Consider the following 21,690-nt stretch of genomic DNA (forward strand, 5'->3'; position numbering starts at 1 on the left):
ATAACACAGCCCGAACGGATAAATGAATGAACCGTGATCGTCGGAAGCACGCACTCGCAAAGTGCGCCCGACAGTTTTAGTCGTATCGTTCCCAGCTGGGTTTAGAGCCGGCGAAACGGGCAAAAATTCGCGAAGGAATTTCGAGAATCGCGTGAGAAATGCGCGGCGGGAAGTCCGCCGTTACGACTCGACACGATTACTTACTACGATACTGAATTCCCGCTCCGACATGGCGCAGCTGCGAATATCTTACCTCAAAGGGATAAAATTGAATGCTTTGACTGAAACGCCGTAGTTCGGGAACTATGTTGTTGTTCCCGTCGTGCGCAGTAAACAAGTGTAATTATTAACGTTTACAGAAATTCGGCCGAGATTAAATTAACGCAAAATGTGCAAGCGTAGGCGGCGGTGCCGCCGGCGCAGCCGCCGCGTGTCCCCTTGTGTTTTCAGCTAATTATGGAACTTTTAATACCGCCGGGAGAACCGGCAACTAGCGCGGCGATGTTGTTACAATTCGCTACAATTGAATTGTAATAAACAATTGCGCCTGAACTGGGTCAAAACCGGGTCGTGCACGTGACAAAAATGAAAATTAATTTCGGCGGTACACGAATTTTCTCCGTCGCGAATACGCGGCCCGCCAAATTGCAAACTGATGCGTCGAGATATTTATTTTCAAAGCACATCGCATGCGATTTTATTTGCGGAAGATAATTTCGCTTAAACGGCGTCCCTCGCTGTGTACACTCTGTTCCAAGCGGTTACGTAAATTTCCCATTACCCGTTGTTTAGGTTTTCGGGAATTGAAAGAAAACATTCGCAATGAAATTGGTGCAACTTCCGATGGATATGCTGGAACGCGTAATGGGAAATTTACCCATACGTAGAAAACAAGCAGATACAAAATTTTGTTGCACAGAAGTTAATCATCGGTTCTTATATAATATATTATATATAATAATATCGTAAAACAATTATATGAACTGGGAGGTAACGACGATTTTTTAAAAATATAATTATATATTTTGTCCACTAATCCATGTATTTATTTTAAAAAAAAGGTACTTAAAGGGTACTTACGCTGAAATTTAATTAGTTCAGAAGAGTTATGGGCTTTGCCCCGAACGCCCATAAGGACCGTGCGCTGTGCCACGCGGTAAAAAAGAAGCCAGAATGTTCGGAAGTATTCGAACGTCCATGGAGGCTCTTAATGACGGGAGCTTCAATCGGTATAAAAGAGCAGGACGGATCAGAAATATTGCGCGGCGAATGGACGCACGGTTTTCTTTGATTTGGTCGACAGGCCGCGGGCCGCCGCCGGGGCTCGTTGATTAAAATCAAAGGCAATAGTATTCGATCGGTCGGAAATCTCATCCGCAAATTCCTCTCGAGCTTGTTCGCCAATTGGCAAGAGGAATCGGGCCGAAAGCGACTAACGAAGTGGAGGATACCAGGAGGACAGCCTTGAACTTTTGGCCCAATTGCGCCGCGATTACGAAGATAAATCTTCGGTCACGAAACACCACAATTAGGTTGCGGCCGAATGGGAACCGCGGGGGAATGTAAAACGCCGGCCGGGGAGCATAACTGGAGCGGACAAACAGCAATTATTAAATTACGCTCCTCCGAGAGAACCGGAGGGTAAAAAATCTGATTACCATTCGACAATACCCGCGCGATTCGAGCGGCACACGATTCTACGAGGATATCTGCGAAACTGTTCTACGGAAAGAGAGCCAATTGTGACAGTAATTAAGAGGAACGAACAAGGTATTCTCCTATATGAAAACACTGATTAACTGGAGTGGATCCGTGCCCGGATTAAAAATCGCGGAACTTCCAAGGAAGCCCGTGAAACGCGGGTTTCCATCGGAGATGAATTCGTTGACGCCATTGTAGTTCGAACAGAAAGAACCGTCAGTTTTCTGTTCGTCGAGAAATGAAAGCGAACTCCGGAGAACTTTGGATCTGCGCTGATTGACGGTAACCGGATACCAAAAGATCACAGAGAATTCTGTTCGAGCAACCTTTTGTCATTTTTAAGTCTTCTTCAACTTTTTAAAGATACGGGCCGCAGATTTCTTATTGCGGTATTCTCACTTTCGTGATCAACGTTATCGAAACATCATTAGTGGTGAAAACTAGGTGAAAGAAATGTTCATCTCCGTTAACCCACGTATTGCGGTTACTGGGTCATTTTCATCCAATCGCACTTTTGAACGTCATCCAATTACTCAATTTATAGAAATTACATTCAATAAATCGTCGTTGCACCAGAAGCAACGAAAAAGATAATAGATCCGCAAGAAGAATTTTCAAAAATATGTTTTGAAAAATTAATGAATAGAGCCGAGCAAGGATTATTAGAATGATCGTCAATTGCATAGTTGTTAAAATGGACCGACGTCTTCTACTAGAAATTCGTGTGAACCATAAATGCATAAAGATCCTCGGTCTGCTAAAAACTGTCGTTAGGCAATTACGGATTGTGCAGAGAGTAATCGAATGGAGTCAAAAGGGGAATCGGTAAATAAAAGCGTGTCGAAAGGAACTCAAATATTCGGCGATTAATTGCAAGAGTCGACAGGAAATTGACTGTTTTATTTGTTGGAAATAAATTGAACGCGAATCGGAGCTGCTTAAGGATGATCAACAGATTTGGTGTATATAAGCGTAGTTGACGCGGGAAACAACCTGTTCGTTAATTAGAGGAATAGAGAAGCGAAAACGAATTCGGAACAATGTAAATCAGCGGTGATTTAGGGTAATCGGATACCGAACGAGAATTCTGTTTGCTGAAACTTTTCAGCTTCGATTTCTAAAGGCTTGTAGATTTTTCTTCGATCCTGTCTCTTGTCGAATGCGAATTCGATGTGGGTCAGGGTGGCGTCTGAAGTTTGACAATGTCACTGTGGCTCATCCTATCTGCACGGAAAATGGAAAAGTAATGCTGGATACGATGCGAAGGGATTGAATGGCGAAATATAACGATCGAGTTTCCAATGCAAATAGATGGAAAAAGTAAAAGCTAACAAATTCGAAGAACCCCGATTCGAGAACAATGCCGCGAAACCGACGAAAGTTGATCAAACAGTATCATTGAAGACGTTTTTATCGTACGTTTTTTTATTTAAACGCCCATCAATTCCGTATTTAACAATTATTAAGCAGATGAGAATGTGTAATCAAGATTTACGAAGTTAAGGAATTGAATTGAATTTTTCAATAATAGATCTTTCACCCATGCTGATTTCGCGATCAAAAATTAAATTATAATTATACTCTTTGTGCATAATTTTCACAAATACAAGCGAACTAATAAAATACAAAACATTGTGAGATTTCTCAGAATTCAACACAAGAAATGTTCAAACAGACGTCCCGTATATTTTCAGGACAGTATTTCGTTTAACAAAATTTTGGATCGTTCGTACTGTTCTACAAATTGAAGCTACCATCCACTATATTTACATTTCTCTAACATTTATACAAGCGTTCCATTGTGGACTTACTAGAGAGATTTTATTAATTTATATATTGGTGGCCTTGCATTTCACTACTATTAAAACATACTCCCACTCTTGTACGACTGTCGCAAAACATTGTGGAAGAAAAATCTCAATATCTATAACAATAACAGTATATATTCTCTGCTTCTCCAATTATTCCTTAATTACTCGTTATTTCTAATATTTATACAAGCATCCAATTGTGGTCAAAATTAGGAAGACTTTATTAATTTATTTATTGGTATCTTTGCATTTAACTATTATTAGCTATTATTATATATTAATATTATTAATATATATATATATATATATATATATATATATATATATATATATAATATATAATAATTATTCTATATTAACTATTATTATTCCCCCACCTTTATACAACTATTCTAGAACATTGTCAGAGAAAAATCTCAATATTTGTAACAATAATAGTATATTGTTATACAAATACATTCGTACGTTTAACAGCGCGTTTACAACGATACCAAAAATTCGCCAAAAATCTGGGTAACGTCGGAGGGGTTGGAAATGGTGGTAGCCAGCGCCGCAAAGGGAAAACGGCCGGGAAAACATGAAACGGGAGGATGAAAGCCTCCGCTCGATAAGCCGTCGTTGAATTTTGTGAACCCGCGGTTTGCGGGCGCACTTCGTTGCCGATCGATCCGTTGCCTCCTAATTCGATCGGCCGCGTGTCGCTAATGAACTGTTTCTACGTTCTCCGGGATTGCGCCGGGAACTCTCTTTGTCGAACAGCGGCGGCTTAATAAAATTGTCAAACGAACGTCATCGGGGACGCCGCGCCGCGCCGGTCGCGGACAGAGTGCTGATTGAAGTCTGACATTAAAGCGTGTTTCGGCCTCCCGGCACTCTTATATCTTCTTTTTTCCGCGCGGAGTGGCTATTGTTTCGAGAGATCGTTGACAATGGACGGATACTTTCGAGTCGTCGCTGGAGGAACGCGATCAAGGATCAATGTTTCAATTTAATCGATAGCGTCGAATTTTCGTACGATTGCTGACCAAGTGAAGCAAACGTTTTCTGGATATCCGTGTTTCGTATGCCTCGACAGAGAATAGTTGACAGAGAGCCATCAGTCGGAATGACTTGTTTCAGAAGGTTTTTTTTTCAAGATCGGTTCGATTGTATGATTATTCTTGCAGATAATAATCATAATTTGGGTAAGTATAAATTGTTTCAAGACGTAAAGGAACATGTTGAAACTATAAAGTGGAATTTTTGGGATTAATTGAGTAGGATTAATTGAGTCCTCGATATGGATAATATAGTTTTTAAAGCTAATGCGACATGAAGATCCGAAGATCATCTTGACAACGTGCCAAAAGCCATCGAGATCAGAGGCTGGTACTGTTTTGTCAATAATTACCATATTTTTATCGTGAAATTATTTAAGATGCTCAAGTTGGATATCATCAATAAATGATGATGATATAAATCATTGCGTACGCATTGTTCTCAAAGCTTATAAATAGACCACAGATTTTATACACTTGCGACGAAAATGAGTCGATCAAATAGAAAACAGTGAAAATTATTTAAAGAACATGAAGACACTGTAACATGATTTTCAAATGTTCTGAATTTAGAGTTTCACATTTTTTAAATTTAGTACCTTTCTGCTGAACTTTACAAAACATTTAGAACGCGAATTCCGCGTTGCTCGCGGTTGGAGGGCTAAAAAACGAAGTCATTGTTTATGTAGTTCCTGTATCTTGTAATCAGTTGAAACAGTTTTTATTTTGCATAAAGATCCGCGGTTTACTTGTCAAATGTTTTGCCTAGATATACCTTTTCATGAAAAGTCAACACATTGTTTATCGGATATTTTAGCACGCTGCACGCCATAGTGCAGCAATAGTTTATACCGTAATTGTAAAAATTGGAAAACGGAAGCCGAGAGGTGATAAATATCTGAAAAATGAGAGATACAAATTTCCATCTCCCATTACTAGCGTTCTAAAAATGGAAGATGCTTAAACGAAAATAAAATGCAATTTGAATGAAAATCAAATGTCCGAACGATAAATAGAATGTTATTCGAACGGAAAATAAAATGTTATTTAAACGAAAATAAAATGTTGTTTAAACGAAAATAAAATGTTATTCGAACGAAAATAAAATGTTATTCGAACGAAAATAAAATGTTATTCAAACGAAAACAAAATGTTACCCGAACGAAAAATAAACGACGTCGACTTTCCACCTCCGGCGAATAATGTGTTAATAAGAGAAGAGACGAGCTTCTCACCTGGCATTGCTGTGGCCCCTGTCGGTTGGGCGACGAAGCCTTCGGCCTCGGTTTCTTCACCCCCAACTTACCAGGATCCCCGCCGCCAGGTCTCGATTCCTCGCTGCTACCTAGAACCATAAAGGGAGGAGACCGGTGAGGTGCAAGATCGTTTGGTTTTCGTCGGCAGCCGAACGACGAATCGAACATCCTGATAAATCGAGACAGGCCCGGAGTAAAACCACGGCTCGCGGAAGAAACTCGTTTTCCTGTTCGGTTCGATCGGGGGGATGAGACCATTACCTACACCACCGTGCCTCGAGATCCACGGTCAACGATTTCTTGCGACGCCCAGCGAGATCTCGCCCACCTCCCACGCACGCGCAAGCGCGCCAACTCGTGATCGTTTCTTCGTCCGATCGAAGAATAGGAAACCTGGCTTCTTCGGGGCCACGACTTATGGAAGATTGATTGCACAGCGTGTCCTTTTTTGCGCCAGGCACAGGATACACTTAACGGCCGATTGGCCCGTCGTCAACATCGATCCGAGCCTCGACGAAGAAACGATCGAGAGGCGACTGCTCGTCATTGTGTATCGGGACCCGTGATTTATTGGCCGGAACGGCCATCTTGTTTCCACCCTGTACCGATATTTCCTCGGAACGGAATCTGTTGACCGACTCGTTTCTGCCCGTGTTCCGAGTGCTGCGTTCAATTAGGCAACGGGACTTTACACCATGTGCTTATTTATTTATTCTTCATTTGTTTGTTCTTCATTCGCGGATAAAAAGCCTTTGGCATGCAATGGCTGATCACCAATTATTACAGGTGTGCAGATAGGATATTAAAAACGCTTCGTCTAAATTACAGGTTGGTAGGAGATTAAAAATATTTCGTCTAAATTACAGGTAGATAGAACATTAAAAATGTTTCGTCGTGTTTTTTTTTACAGGTACAGTGGCCCACGAAAGTGCCCGTACACCTTCTAGAACGTAATAACTTTTTTAAAAGTCTACTAGACGATGACTGAAATGCCTTTTTTTAAAATTTTGCTATTACTCGGGATGATAAAAAATCTCGCTTTTTAACTCTTTTATCTCAGCCTATAACAAAAATTTAAAAAACGCCTTTCGTAGATCTCAATAACTTATATAAAGCGTGTTAAAAATTTGATCGAAATCGGTAAAACCAGAGTCGAGCTAAAGGCGTTGAGAGATTTAACCCTTTGCACTCGTGTGGCGACTCTGAGGCGTCACTAAAAATTGGTATACTATTTTTCAAAATCATTCTAAGAGCATCAGACTCGTTTATATTAAAAAAAAAACTATTAAAATTGCATTGTACTTGCCAATAGGCTCAATTTCATATGCATAAATCGCAATAAATTGTATAAAATAGAAATACTGTAGATCAGTAATCATGTTTTGAATTTCGAATTCAAATAGCTTCGACTGCAAAGGGTTAAAGAACTGCAGATTTCTTCCAGTTATAAATAAATAATAATAAATAAATAAATAAATAATAAGTAAAACATAATAAATAAATTCGTCTCTCTTTGTTAATGAACCTTTCACAAACGCGTCACGGTGGATGTTCACCACGAGATAACTCGTGATTGGCAGACGACGCGTCGGGAATCATAAATTCCGTATCATCGGCAACAAAGTCGCCGTGAGGTTAACACTGTTGGTTCGTCCAGCAGGCCGGAATCACGGCATTTGTCGCAGAGTCGCGGGAGGAGTGGGCTTTTTCGTCGATCAGAGGAAGAACGAGCTCGAAACGCGGCTCCGCGTCGGAACAGCGTTCATTCGGTCCATGAACTAAATACAACTTCGGTCTCGATTGTAACATTCACGGCATTGTATCCGTCAACAATAATAACAGGATCTAGGTGAAAAGGGTGCCGGTCGCAGCGCAGTTCGCCGAGGTGCAACGGCTAGAGAAACGAACGGGCGGTAGCGGGCGGAGGGCAGAGGGGGAGGACGGGTAGCGGAGTCCCTCGACTCCGCGCGGACATTTTCAATTATAGCGGACACATCACAAAGAACAAAATGGAGAAGCCCTCTCTGACCGGAGATTGTACTCGGCAAGGCTCATTTCCGGCCGAAGAGCAGCCTTACTTCTCCGATTTACTTTCAACGTTCAAGGAGATACGCTGCTTCCTCCTCCCCGCCGTCCCGCCGTCCACGGTGCCGCTGAATCGTTGTTACTAACTAGCAACACCTGCGACCATCTTCCTCCGTACCTGGTCCGGGAGAGTGCTTCCTCTTTCATTCCTGCTTCACGGCGTATTTAATTAATGATTGTTCTCCAAGAGTCCCGGCCGTCGCCGACTCTCCTCCGAGGGGCCTCGTCGTGCTTTATTTTGCCGCGCGGCCGCCCGAAGGAGAAATGGCCTCGTTTAGGATTTAATTATTACAGTCCCCGGCTTCTTCCCAGAAGACGAATACATCCCCGGCCATTCACGCGGATCGGTCTTTTTGCATTCGGCCATCGGGTCCGGGACGTAGCCGCCGCCATTCCCTTCGCCGAATGAAAGACGCCGAGACGACCAGACTTGAAATCACGACCGGCTACCGGGGATACAATTCCGTGGGTGGGGACAGGGGTTAATTGTTGGCCCGGGAGTAGGAAGACCCGACTGCTTTGTTCCGAAGAATTAAGGACACGAACGGGACGGGCGAACTTTTGTGCGGATATAAATGTCGGCTCGTTTGCGTAAATTCGGAGGATTCTGCTAATGCGAGTCCAGATGCGCGTCCTCGCCGGGGCTAAGTGCTGTCGTTCCTCAATCGGTAGCTCCCGGTAAATGTTTCGCTAACGATTCGACGGTTTCGTTAATGCCGCGATTACGTCTCTTCGCGACTCCCATTCTTTTCGTTTTCTTTCTCATGGAATTATGAAATCATTTCTCTCGGCGTACCGTCGAACGGTTCGCTCGCGGAAAGCTGTACGGCAGGGGTGTCAAACTCAAAAGCTAACTTGGACCATAATAGTAAATAAACAATGCTTAACTTTAGGTGGGTCGCAAAAAAAGAATCAATGTTCATAGATGCAAATATTTTTATTTTGACTAGTACATTGTAATAAACATATATAAAGTTAAATTATTGTTTACGTCCTGATACTTGACATCAAAAATGTTCATCACGGGCCGCGAGTTTGACACCCCTGCTGTACGGCGAGGAATATACGATCGCGGGAACCAAGATTTTGTGCAAAATGTAATTCTTCTCTGTAATATATGATTCTTAACTGTTCGCGTTAAGTTGACTTGTGTATTTCAGCGGGGAATATTGGAATCGGAGGGAAGTAAGTTTGTTGGTAACGTTCGTTGATCGAACGTGGCTATAAATTGCATTAGAATTGAATAAATTGTTGCCGCGTCCGGTTTTATGGACGGAATAAATATTGCAGAATCGTGCCCGCATGGAAAGCGCGCGAACAACACTCTCGTTGAACGCAAGTAATTTAAAACGCGACCGAAAAATACGCGCGCTTTTTTCGACGGCCGGCGTTGGTCACTTTATTGCGTCGTTAAAAGTTTAATGCGACCGTACGGCGCATTTTAATGGACTGTTCGCGTGGGTCGTCAGGGGAGCGGTTAATTGGTAACAATGTTCGGCCATGTCGACGACAATATATTTGCGATTGGCTGACGTTGTTTGGCCGGCTTGTATTTCATTGACGTTCCTTTGGGATACGGGGTCTCTAACACTATCCCTCTCTCATTCTCTCCCCTCTCTCTTCCTCTCTCTCTCTCTCGCTCCCTGTCTCTCTCGCCCTTTCTTTTTCTTTCTGTCTCTCTCTCTCTCTCTCTGTCTCTCTGTCTCTCTACCTCTCTGTGCGCGTCTCAGAAAACGGAACGTCACTCCTCGACTACTGTACATAATTGCATCGCTAATTCTACTAGACAAACACGCGGCTCCCATGGTCCTGGTGTATACTTAACAACCCGCAGAGGATGTACCGATTGTACAACAGTTCAAAAACTGTTTAATATTCATACGATTGCGGGACGGGGCAATATGACGACTGGGACGCGAAAAGGTGGCATCGAGCACCCGACTGAGTCGTATTATAACTTGATTATTTTGTAAATTATCGAGGTCGCGAAGCGCCGCGATAATCGCGCACCGTGCCATCCTCGTGAGCGGATTCTTACTATCACATATGTTTCATGTTAAAAGGCTGTCTGTCGTGAATAGATGAGGATTATTCGTAGTTTACGTGTCAGGTCTCACTGGTGAGAGTACGGAGCTGCAGCGAATGTAAATTTCTGCTTTGTTTTGCTACTCGTGTTTGCAAATTTTATTAACAGTGTTGAGTGGACTGTCAGTCCTATATATATTATCATATATATAATATAATATAAAAAGAGATATCATATATATAATAGAATATAAAAAGAAAAATCCAACACGTCGCCAATGACCTCGAAGTCGATCAGCCTCGTTTAAGAAAAAAATATATGTAAAAACTGTGATTTGAACCGGTTTGGTTGTTTCAGTGTTAAGATCCAAGCAAATTCCTATTCTTGCCAAACTTTATCATTATAAATGCATAATTATGAAAACCTATGAAAATTTGGTAACAGTTTGCAGACTAATTCTGAACTACTTGTATCCTTTATTTTGTACAATAAAGTGCCCAGAACCTCTGCAATCAAGCATTCCAGCTAATTTAAGTCTGTACATTGATTTAGGCATTAGCATTAGCCTTTTCATTATTTATTGTTAAAGCCTATCGTTAAAGTATATCGCTAAGATCGTACGATGTCATAAATCGTCGATGTTATTATTGTTAACTCAGAATACAGCAGCAGTATAAAGTATAATCGACTAACATATCGATAAAAATACACTTCTAAACGAACAAAATTCGATAGCGAACGATCTTGCAATCGCAATACAGTCATCAGTCCACCGGCATAATTAAATTTCCAACACGAACGCCTTCGTAAATTCATCAATTCGCCTGCCTTTAAATTTCTCATAGATCGGCAACAACGTTCCACAAACACACACAAAAAAAAAATAAAAATCCACCGAACAAATCCACTACTTCATCCAGAAAAACTCGACGAACAAATGAAACACAACGAAAAGCAACAGATAACAATAGCCCCGCGGTCTCCTCCGCTCGCTCGACTGTCGAAACGATCCAATAGAATGTATAATTTCTATCGGCGGCGCGTCGATAGCGCGCAGAGTCGCGACAACTCTGCAGTTATCAATCGGCTGGAAAAGTTTCCAGGGGAAATATAATTGATCGTGCAAGGGTGGGTCCGGCGGCCGTAGAATTCCGCGATGACACGGTCGAATTCGACGCCGCGGCCGAGCGAATTACTCGCGTAGGTCGCGAGGCGCGACTCGTTCATCAAATTCGGCCGGCATGCGCCGCATCAAAGACAGACACGTTGATTTATTAAATTGCGGCGGGACGGAGCGTCCCTCTGCCGTGCCGGAAACGGAATCCTTTAATAGGCATTCCGGTCTAGAAGCTTGAAAAAATCGATCCTCCGTTCACCGTGTTTTCTTCGAATAGAAAGGGAACTGTCTGCGAAAGATTTGTTTCTTCGGAACGACGAAGTTGTAGACTTTCGATAACCGCAGGGTATGAAATTAATTAAGAAACATGACTCATGAGCGTGTGTACAGTAGAGAGATTCCCTTATCGGAATACTTATTTTTGCAATATTCAGGTATCTATACGTTTTGTTACCTAATCATTGTATTATTTTGATAGTAGAACACTTGAATGAAAGTTTTGAATAAAAGAATGTTTTGATATCAGGATATTACAAAATTAACTTTCAGATAAGAGAGCCACTACTGTAACTTCATTTAGTGTGATTTAAATGATGTATGCGAATTATGCATAGCAAATTATTCATACTACGTTCTGCATTTTCGCAAAATGTTTTTAACAGTTTTATTAGGCAGAACACTTGTTTGATCTCCGTGGAATCACGAGAATTTGAACGTTTTGAAATTTTATTTCAGACGATCTTACCCTTTTAGGCACGACGCGCCACTATAGTGGCTTTCGCGGATGTCATCTCTCTGGACGACGCGCCACTATAGTGGCTTGCTCTAGTACCTCACTCGCTCATCGTTTGAACCAAATAATCGTCTTCATATGCATTGTTTCACACTTCTTTTGTCTTCACATCGATTTACAACAGTCTACAGGGTGTCCCAAAAATGTCTCGCAAACCGGAAATGAGAAGTTTCTGGGATCATTTGAAGTAACTTTTTCCTTAGCGAAAATGCAACCCGTGGCTTTGTTTACGAATTATTAACGAAAAAAACGGCGGAACTGGGATTCGACCGCCCGACCGCTGGCGCCGTTGGCTCGGCCGCCTCGCGCCAGCTGAGCTGGGATTCGACCGCTCGACCGCTGGCGCCGATGGCTCACGCGAGCTTAGCTGGCGCGAGGCGACCGAGCCAACGGCAGTCGAAACCCAGTTTCGCTCATTGGCTCGGCCGCCTTGCGCCAGCGTATCTCACCTCTCATTGGTCACTGTTTTTCGTTAATAACTCGTTAATGGTGCATCGGAGAAAATTTTTGTAAAGGAAAAAGTTGCTTCAAATGGCCTGAGTAACCCGCCACTTTCGGATTGCGAGACGTTTTTGGGACACCCTGTATATACAGTATCAGACTCTGTACAGTACACATCAGACTCTGCCGTCCAGAGAAATAGCCTCGCGCAGAATTCAGCCGTACCTAAAAGGTTATAGAAAAAGGAGCAATTATTGAATTTAACATTCTTTTCAAACTCCATTCGTTGTGGAGACACTTCACAAAATACAGTAATGTCTCCCTTATTGACGCTCGGATTGTGTACAGAAATGGACAATTTGGGAAGTAGAGATACGATTATTCGAACCTTGCGACTCGTGTTTATAGTTGTTGACAATCGATAACCATAAAAAAACGAGCAACAAGGCTCGAACAATCGTATCTTCTCTTCCAAAATTGTCCATTTTTGTGGACAACCTGAGCGTCAGTAAGGGAGACATTACTGTACTTGGGAACGTATAGTGCACACCTTAAAGACTGTAGATTGTATGTTACGTTTTCATAGTTTGCATACACGATAGAAAAAGAAATTGATTTGACCGACTGACTTTGCTGACCATTTTTTAGTTAGTTAATATTTAACCGTTGTCGATGGATTGAAAACGTTCATAAAGATATTAAGTTGTATAAGTTAAAGTTAATTAAAGTCGTCATATTTTCTCGACTTTTCACCGTTTCCGTTATTTCGTTAGTTCGTCGACGACAGAATTTCATGCAGAATAAGAAAATTCTTCGTTTTTCTGATTCAGAGAAAAATTGTTGCACGCCAACGAACGACTCCAACGGCACGACGCTGCGAAGATAGACGAGATTATAAACGAAAGATTATTGCGAGATTTTATTATTAATACAACAATGTTTTTGTACTGTCTAAATGTTCGAAAAAACGTTCTTAATATGTTGAAAAAGTTCAACGTATAATTGTTGAGAAAAAGAATTCTTAAAAGTCGCCGACGTTTGACCGTCCTGAATTCCTGGTTCCCCCTCTAAGTCGAACAGCAGCTATCAGGAGAATCAACGTGTTGAATGTTGCTGCGATATTTTCGCTACGGTGGATGCATTAAAGCAGGAATTCGATAAGTAGCCGGAACGATGTTTGACGTAACGCTGGAAAACGGCGTAGACGTGGAGCGTCGTCGCGCGGGACGACGCCGCCGGGGACGCCCCAAGACAAAATTATTAAAGTTCCCTGTATACACATTTATCTTCCGTCGATGTTTGCGCTGCTGAGACGAGTATACGGACTTCCGGTAAATACGGCGTTCCCCCCTCGCCGCCGCGCCGCGCCGCGCGGCCCGTCGAACCTGATGAAAAGCAACTTGTTTACCCCGTCGTTGCGCCGTTGACTTCCGGCTGCCCGGCGAAAAAACTTCCGCAAGGAGCACGCCAAGGAAAAGGGCCGCGTGTACTTAAGCCGGCTTCGACCGGGAATCCTTTATTTTCCGGCCGGCCAAACTTCGAACCTCCGGGATCCATTTTGGATCCTGAGGCGCCCCGAGACAAAGCCTCTCGGCGATTTTTGCCCCTTGCGTCCAAAGTTCCTGCGGTTCTTCTGACACTTTCGTCGAGCTGGCTTTTTTAGTCGTTAACCCGACGTCGGTGCGGTGCGGCATTGCGTGATCCACCAATTTCTAAATATTATCGCTACAGGAGAAACTCGATCGTCCGGACCTCCAATGTCTTACTTATTAATTATCGAAATTCGTTTCACATCTTGATAGTTCAATCTATTGGGTTGGCAACTAAGTAATTGCCGAATTCAGTTATAGATGTCTCTCACTCCCATTTGTATGATATTCGTAAATGTTATATTATAAAATTATTATTATTATTATTATGTTGTTTTTTATTATCCGTGAATGTTAGCAACTGGACAAATCGAATGCAGCGGTCAAGGAAAAGCGACCAGAATTGGTCAATCGTAAAGGTGTCATTTTCCACCAGGATAATGCTAGGCCGCACACGTCTTTGTCCACTCGGCAAAAATTAATGGATATTGTTTGGGAATTGATGTTACACCCACCATATAGCCCTGATCTCGCGCCATCGGATTACCACTTCTTTCGATCCCTGGACAACTCCCTTAGTGGTAAAACTTTTAACGATGATGACGCTGTAAAATCTCGCTTAACTCAGTTTTCGGCCGAAAAGGATCAGACTTTCTACGAGCGTGGAATTTTCAAGTTGTCGGAGAGATGGCAAAAGGTCATCGAACAAAATGGAAAATACATTACAGATTAAACTTCAATCCAAGTAAGAAAAAATTTTTTATTTCATTGAACAAAACGCGGCAATTACTTAATTGCCAACCCAATAGAACGATTTATGGCAATCAAATGAATTGTACAAAACAACGATATGCCTGGTGGCCTTGCGACTACGTAACTGTACCATTATCCAAATATTCAACTCTCGAAGACCGTTCCGGATAATCGAGGTTCTACTGTACTTGTCAAGCATGATCGGTGCTTCAAGTTTACAGTAGCTACCATGTGAGGTAAACAGAGTTGTGCTTAATTCGATTACAATATAATTAAATAATGAAATATAATTAGAATAATATTTCAATTACATTGTAATTCCATTAGGCAAATCAAGCCTTTCAGTTGATTCAATTACTAATTGTATTAAACATGAGTGTAATTGAATTACGATATAATTGAAACACAATGTAATTGAAATATAATGTAATTGAAATATAATGCAACTTAAATACCATGTAATTAAAATGCGATATATAATTGAAATACAGTTCATCGAATTACAGTCAAGAGCTTTCAAGAACTGCGATATATTTTTATGTTTCGCAATGGAATAAAAAATGTTCTTATTATTTGCAAATGAAATATTAATTTAATTTGTAATTTGTTATTCACGAGAGCAAATGTACACAGAGGAGACAGCAATAATATATTTACGCCTCCGCATGATTTCTTCCATCTCTCATTACCTATCGTTATTATTTAATCCATAATCGTGAATAAAAAATATGAAAAGGGTCATTCGACCGACACTGGTAGGTTTGTGACTACAATCGTGTTATTTTCTGCCGATTAAGTCTATCAAACGAAAGAATAACATTTTCATCGTTCGTTTCTTACAATTTAGGCAGACGACATTTATTTTCCATAAGAATCCGCAGTCTACGTGCCAGACGCAGTCAGTAAAAATTGTTCGAAATTATGCCACGGCGAAGTCGATGAAATCGGCTCGCAAAAGCGAACGCGTGATTGCGCACGTTCCATAAGTAAAAAGAAAAGTAATCGGTCCGTCTGCGCTCGTAGATCACGTTCCGGGAGGTCTAGAACGAGACCGAGCACAAGCGTCGGCGAAGATCACGGCTGAAATATTCCTTAAATCGTCGCATTAATGCGAAACTCTCTCCGGAGAACTATTAGAATAGCGCGGGGCCACGTGCGCGCGTCGGATCGCACGTGCGGCCGCGGCTTGATCGCGCGATGCAATTATGCACACTCATCGTCGTCGTCGTCGTCGTCGTCGTCGTCGTCGGCGTCGTCGTCGTCGTCGTTGTCGTCGTTGTCGTCGTGTCGTCGTCGTCGTCGTCGTCCTAGCGTGACGCTCAGCTTTCTGAGGGACGCCGGATGAGGTAGAAAGGGTGGAGAGCCCGAGGGCCCGAGGGGATACGAAAGGCGAATGCGATCGTGACGAGGTCGCGTACCCAGCACCAACTCGGTTAAGTACACTTTATTAAGCATGCCGTCTGCGCGTTGCAGCATCCACTTACGTGGTAAATGGAATTACAAACGCATCCCCGGTGCTCGTGGATTTCTCGGTTGCGGCTGACACCTTCTGCACCGCGCGGTGCGGCGCGGCGCGGCGCGGCGCCAGGTTACACGCGCGCACGTTAAATCAACGATCAAGGGGAGGCGTTATGTTTGTACGATTCTACGAACGTCGTCGTCATCGCGCGGCCCTCGCGAAGGGAACCTCCTCGAGATCGGAATCACCGAACGAGCCTGCGGATCGTTCTGCGAACGATCTTATGCTGTCGGAACAGCTGGCGCAGTTCCGATCATTCTCGGGGATAATTTCCGGTAACACTCGGTATTAGGGCATCCGATGGAACAATGGAAATTAGTAAACTTCGGATTTCCAAACGTCCATCCATTTGCATCGCAACGGGGAATGAAACGTGACGATTACGGATTTTACGCATTTATGAGAAAAATGAACAGGTCAAATACAATACTAGAAAGACTGTAATGTGATTTGAAGTAATTTTTAAGAATTTCAAGCAATTTTCAAGTACTACGATACTCGAAAAAGAAAATATATACTTTCATCTCATTTAGATCTCTTAGAATAATTTTAGTTAATTTCAATCTTGCATCTATAGCAAGAAATATGAGCCAATTTAACAATAATAACAATAAAAATAGAAAGTTACGTAATAAATTCATTATTAAAATTTGTATGTATAGAAGTTTCTTCCTTCCTTTTTACGCTCTTTTTGCCGAGATATTTTTTATTGTACACAAAAAATAAGAATATAAATACATAGAAAAAATAGAACGTAGAAAATAATTTTTTATTAAAAATTACTCGAAGATGTCCTTTAACCCCTTCGGTAAGAATAGCGTTGAATAGAAATGACTGAAAGGTGCCTTTTGACACATTCGGTGGAAATAGTGTTAATAATTACGGTAGATTGCAGGTAATACATCGATACCCATCAATTCCTTCAATTATTCTATTATTTCCAAATCGCAAGTTACTCATTCTTGTCATAAATGCACAGCATCCGAATTCTAATAATGACGTTATCGTCGAATTGTTTCGGCGAGTTTTACTGGATGTAGTCGTGCGTGAAGCTACTTTGCAGGTGTCAGACTGGTAAATTGTTTCTCCGCTTCTCCTTTGTGATAAATGCTTTTAACAATCGAGGAGAATTATATAGGGTGACCAGTCCAGTGTATAAACATTTTTGGAACACCTTTGTTAAAATCATCGTTATTCAGCCCCCTAAACGATATTATCGTAAGGGAATTGTTTTGCCAATAAGTTCATACATACCCGAACACAGTTCTGGCATTCTTTTTTATTGTTACAGCCTTTTTCTTGGAAGCGTAACATAAAATCTAGTGAAAAGTACGTCAAACGTACGTCAAAATAAATGGACTGCAGACTTTGACGCAAAATAAAAATTGTCTACAACAATCGCACGATGCAGGAGCTACATAGACATATATTTCTTTCCTTAATTACTTTCATTGACATTTAGCATGACAGAACAGTATTTCCATATTCTTTAATTTTTTTTCACGGTTTTTAATTTGATCCGCTCATTTTTGTTACGGACGAATAAGATCCGCAGCCTAATAATAAAAGTACTGTATAAATGTGCACGTAAAAAGGGTATGATAGAACGTTACTTTTTCGTGGAATACAGGAAATGATCGTTCATTAGATATATGTACGTTAATGAGGCAAATGTGTTAAGAATATTCTCTTAACAAGATGTATATCATAATATATGTATATATATATATAACAATATATTCGAGCATAATTCGATACTGCAGAATTACTTTTGCTGCATACATGCTGGTCAAAGTCGTTATTGCATTGATTAAATTTGCCGCTAACGAAATTAGCTACTCGCTATTCGAGTATGTACTTGCCACTAGAATTTAGTTAACTGCAATACGAAAAGAATTAAATTTAAGAAGATTAGTTTTCAGAAATTCAATGGATCACTAATAATGCAACAGCCGCGTTAATGTAAAGATCGTTTCAGATAATTCGAATAGAGGATTTAAGCGTCTGAGCATCGGATATTCCCTTTATCCCAATAACCAATTCCGATAAGCGATTAGCTTAACTGACACTGTCTGACAGCATCTATCAATCCGTTAAATGCATTTGCGTCGCGATACGAATTTCGTAGAGACCCAAATACATTCCTAATAGGCGGACACAGAAATCCATAGAAATGATTGGTTTTTGAATCGGTTTGAAACCTGCTTTATTATATCTCTAGAATGCGGTTGTGTTTCCTCTAATAGGCTAGTTGAACCGGTTACTGTGGAGTGTGTGTGTGTTTTTCGGGCATAAAATTAACTTCATATTTATCGAACAAAACATACGACATCATTTTTATTCAATTTCGTGGTAACAGTGCTTTTTACATGAAATCTGAAAAAAAGTCATATGCGTGAAGCATGACGATTTTATTTGCAAGGCCTGCTTCGAACAAAATTCCAATAATAGAAATAATCGTGCATAACGCATATCCCTGTACTTTTCATAACATCATCGACACAATGTGTTGAAACGTGAGATGTGCCCTTTTTTCAGGCACAATTAACTTGTATTTATCGTATAAAACAGATTAAATTCTTTTATTCGAAATTAAACGACAAATAAACGAAAATAAATAAGCAAATAAACGAAATATATAACCGTCCAGTATTTGCAGACGAAGGTTCTGTATTGGAATCACTTCATAACAAAACTTACTGTTTCATGCAACATCCATAGAATAAGAGAACTCGTCTCAGAAACGTAATTTACCAAAAGCGTTAATTTACTTATTGGAAGCGCGAGAGTTGATTAACTGTCATCTTGTCGTAATGCGGTAACGTAGGGGATGACTATGAATGACTATCTTCGTAGAGGTTGCAACCTGTTCGCCCATGCCGGTGTTGAAATCGATTTTGGCTTCAGGGATTTAACATAGCAAGACCAGGTCACTGCAGGAGACCACTGTCCATCAGTGATCAGATTTAACGATAATGCCAGATAATTAGATTCCACCTCTAATTCCCGTTACCAATCAAGGAACTATCAGCGGCTGGTAATTACTGGCCAGAATTACCTATTCTCTACAAATATCTCCATCTCCGTCCCGCTCCTGTCGCGCGACGCGCGAACGATCGTCGTCGCTCTTTTTCACGATTCATCGTACGTTTCCGACTTCTCTCTGTAATTCGCCGTAAGTAAACCTACTTTACAGAGTGCATGTTCACGTACAGAGGAATCGTCCCTTATTCTAACACATTTTGCGCTGGCCACGGATCGAGCTTTATTTACACGCCCAGCGGACGAAAACCAGCGTGGTTTGAACAAATTCTCTTTTCGGAAAATATTTAATATTTTCAAAATACAAGCAATACGATTTTGATAACACGTATCTAACACTAAATCTACCGCGGTCAAAGTGACCGCTTTCTTATCTTGCAATTCTGCAAAGTTCCGAGACTCTTTTGGTGGAAAACGCTTGAATAAGTTATATTATTGGAGCAAGTCTTGTAATAAAAACTTTACAAATTCCAAATAAATTCGGTCTTCTCACTTTTGTGAAGCAGTACACGCCAGTTAGTATTACTGCTTGGCAGGTTTAGTGTTAACGAGGATATTTAGGCGTTTACAGAGAGATTCTTTCAAACGTATAACAAAATTTATAAAAGTACATTTTCGGAAAGGTATTCGCGAACGTGAGAGAAATCTATTTTTGAAACTTGTGTTTGCGCAGCACGTCTGAAGACAAAAGTTGCCAACGTGATTTTGCGGCTATAAAGGAAAATGGGGCATGTCATAATTTCAAAAGAATTCAGTTTATGCGTTAACTGAGCCATGAAACATTTACGTATTTACGAGGAAAGAATCACGAAAACGAATTCGATAGGCTCGAAAAATGGTAAAACATGGAAACGCTGGTAATGCGACGCAATTAGAGAACAGAATTTTAAGCGAGAATTTCCTTTCCTCTTTTTTCCTTGCAGTCATAGAATTCACGCGAAATTAAATATTATTCGAAACATGAACGTCTCTTTTTAAATAGCATACTGTTTATTCTTGTAATCGGACTGTCGATATTGCCACGCACGAAATTACATAATCGTGTACCTAAATTTTAATACAGTGATCCTTTTATATCAGAAATTTAAGAAATTAGATTCCGCATCTTATAGGTCTCCAGAAATTTCAATCTTGATTCGGTCATGAAAATTGCAGGTAAAATTTTCTCTAAAAAATCCAATATCATTGATTCAATGACGTTGCTTTTAAAATATGTAAAATTATTGCAGGGGCATAGTAACAACGGGGTGGCACAGAAATCGGCACACTCGCCGTTTTTATTAAAATCCGACATTTGTCTGCGACACGTTCAACTGGCAATACATGCTTCCTTAAACCACAAAACTGTGGACGAAACGCATTCCGCAAATTCCAGGTGCAAAGCGAAAACGGTAGAATTACGATGCCGAAACGGCCGGCGCAAGTATGCGCGAGTACCGTACGAGATTTGACCGAAATTGTCTCATAAATATCTCAATCAAAGGACGCTGCACACGCTCGGCCACGAGATTTTCCTTTTGTTTTAACGAGCAGTCAAGCGCATGTCCCTTTTTTGCTGGGTCGGCGGCGCGGCCGGGGAGTTTCTTTCGCCCCGGAATTTGTAAACAATGTTTTGCAAGCAACAGGGCCGCCGCAAGGAACGCGCGCAGCCACGACAATTATTTCCCATGCGTTATTTATTCTGACCGCGACGCGCGGATCGGGGACCCGGGATCGGCGACGAGTGGCGCGGCGAAGGCGAGGGAGGAGGCGGACGGCGGGACGCGGTACAGGGACACGCATTCCAGCGTTTCCGACATTTTTGCAGGTCGCGGCTTAATGCGGCAGAACTCGTGAAAAATTGTTGCGCATACCGCCCCGTGGACGATGTTTTGCATAGCTTGTAAAGTGCCCGAAGAGCCGGATAATTAAGACCAGCGCGGCTCGCAGCTGAAAAGCGGTCTTTTACAACTTTCGCGATATCTGTTGCCCTTTTTGCTTCGCCAGGCCATCTCTCCTTTAATTAAAGCCTCACTTTTCTTTGGCGAACGGCGTAATGACGTGTAACGGTCGAAGGCCGGGCCCGAAGAACAACGGCCGTGTAGTATCGTCTGATCGTCAGCCACGTCGTCGCCGTCGAACCAGAACTATGTATGTATTCCGAGTTTACATACCACCGAGCACGAGCTAGTTCTCGGGCGAAGAGAAACTACGTACCGAAGATTTTTGTATCAATTCTAGAACAAATTATTTACTTTCTAATCATTTTCTTTTTATATATTTTCATTAACACGTTAAGCGCCACGCCGGTCCCTAGGGACCGGCGCTAGACTTTCCATTCAGGCCACGCCGGTCCCTGCGAACTGGCGACAGATTTTTCGTTCTTCTATCGCGGCGCGTGTGTCGGTCCTTGCGTATTTGTGAGACTGAACATTTAAATTATGCGATATCGGTTTTTGTTTGGCCAATGCTTCAAGGAATAGAATAGAATACTTATTTATACGCCTCGTAGCATTCATTGATTGCTTTTTTATCTTCTAC

The 21,690-nt window shown here is 41.6% G+C and overlaps 1 protein-coding gene across 5 annotated transcripts in view; it reads right to left on the reverse strand.

Annotated features, from left to right (window-relative positions):
* The window catches only part of LOC117226122 (uncharacterized), a 797,792-nt gene that overhangs the window by 237,181 nt on the left and 538,921 nt on the right, over positions 1–21,690 (reverse strand). For all 5 annotated transcript variants that reach the window (XM_076522565.1, XM_076522567.1, XM_076522568.1 and 2 more), the window contains one exon: positions 5,785–5,894. In XM_076522565.1, coding sequence (XP_076378680.1) covers positions 5,785–5,894 — 110 coding nt within the window. The remainder of the gene's footprint in view (positions 1–5,784; positions 5,895–21,690) is intronic.

Source organism: Megalopta genalis, chromosome 6, assembly GCF_051020955.1.
Source record: "Megalopta genalis isolate 19385.01 chromosome 6, iyMegGena1_principal, whole genome shotgun sequence".
Lineage (NCBI taxonomy): Eukaryota > Metazoa > Arthropoda > Insecta > Hymenoptera > Halictidae > Megalopta > Megalopta genalis.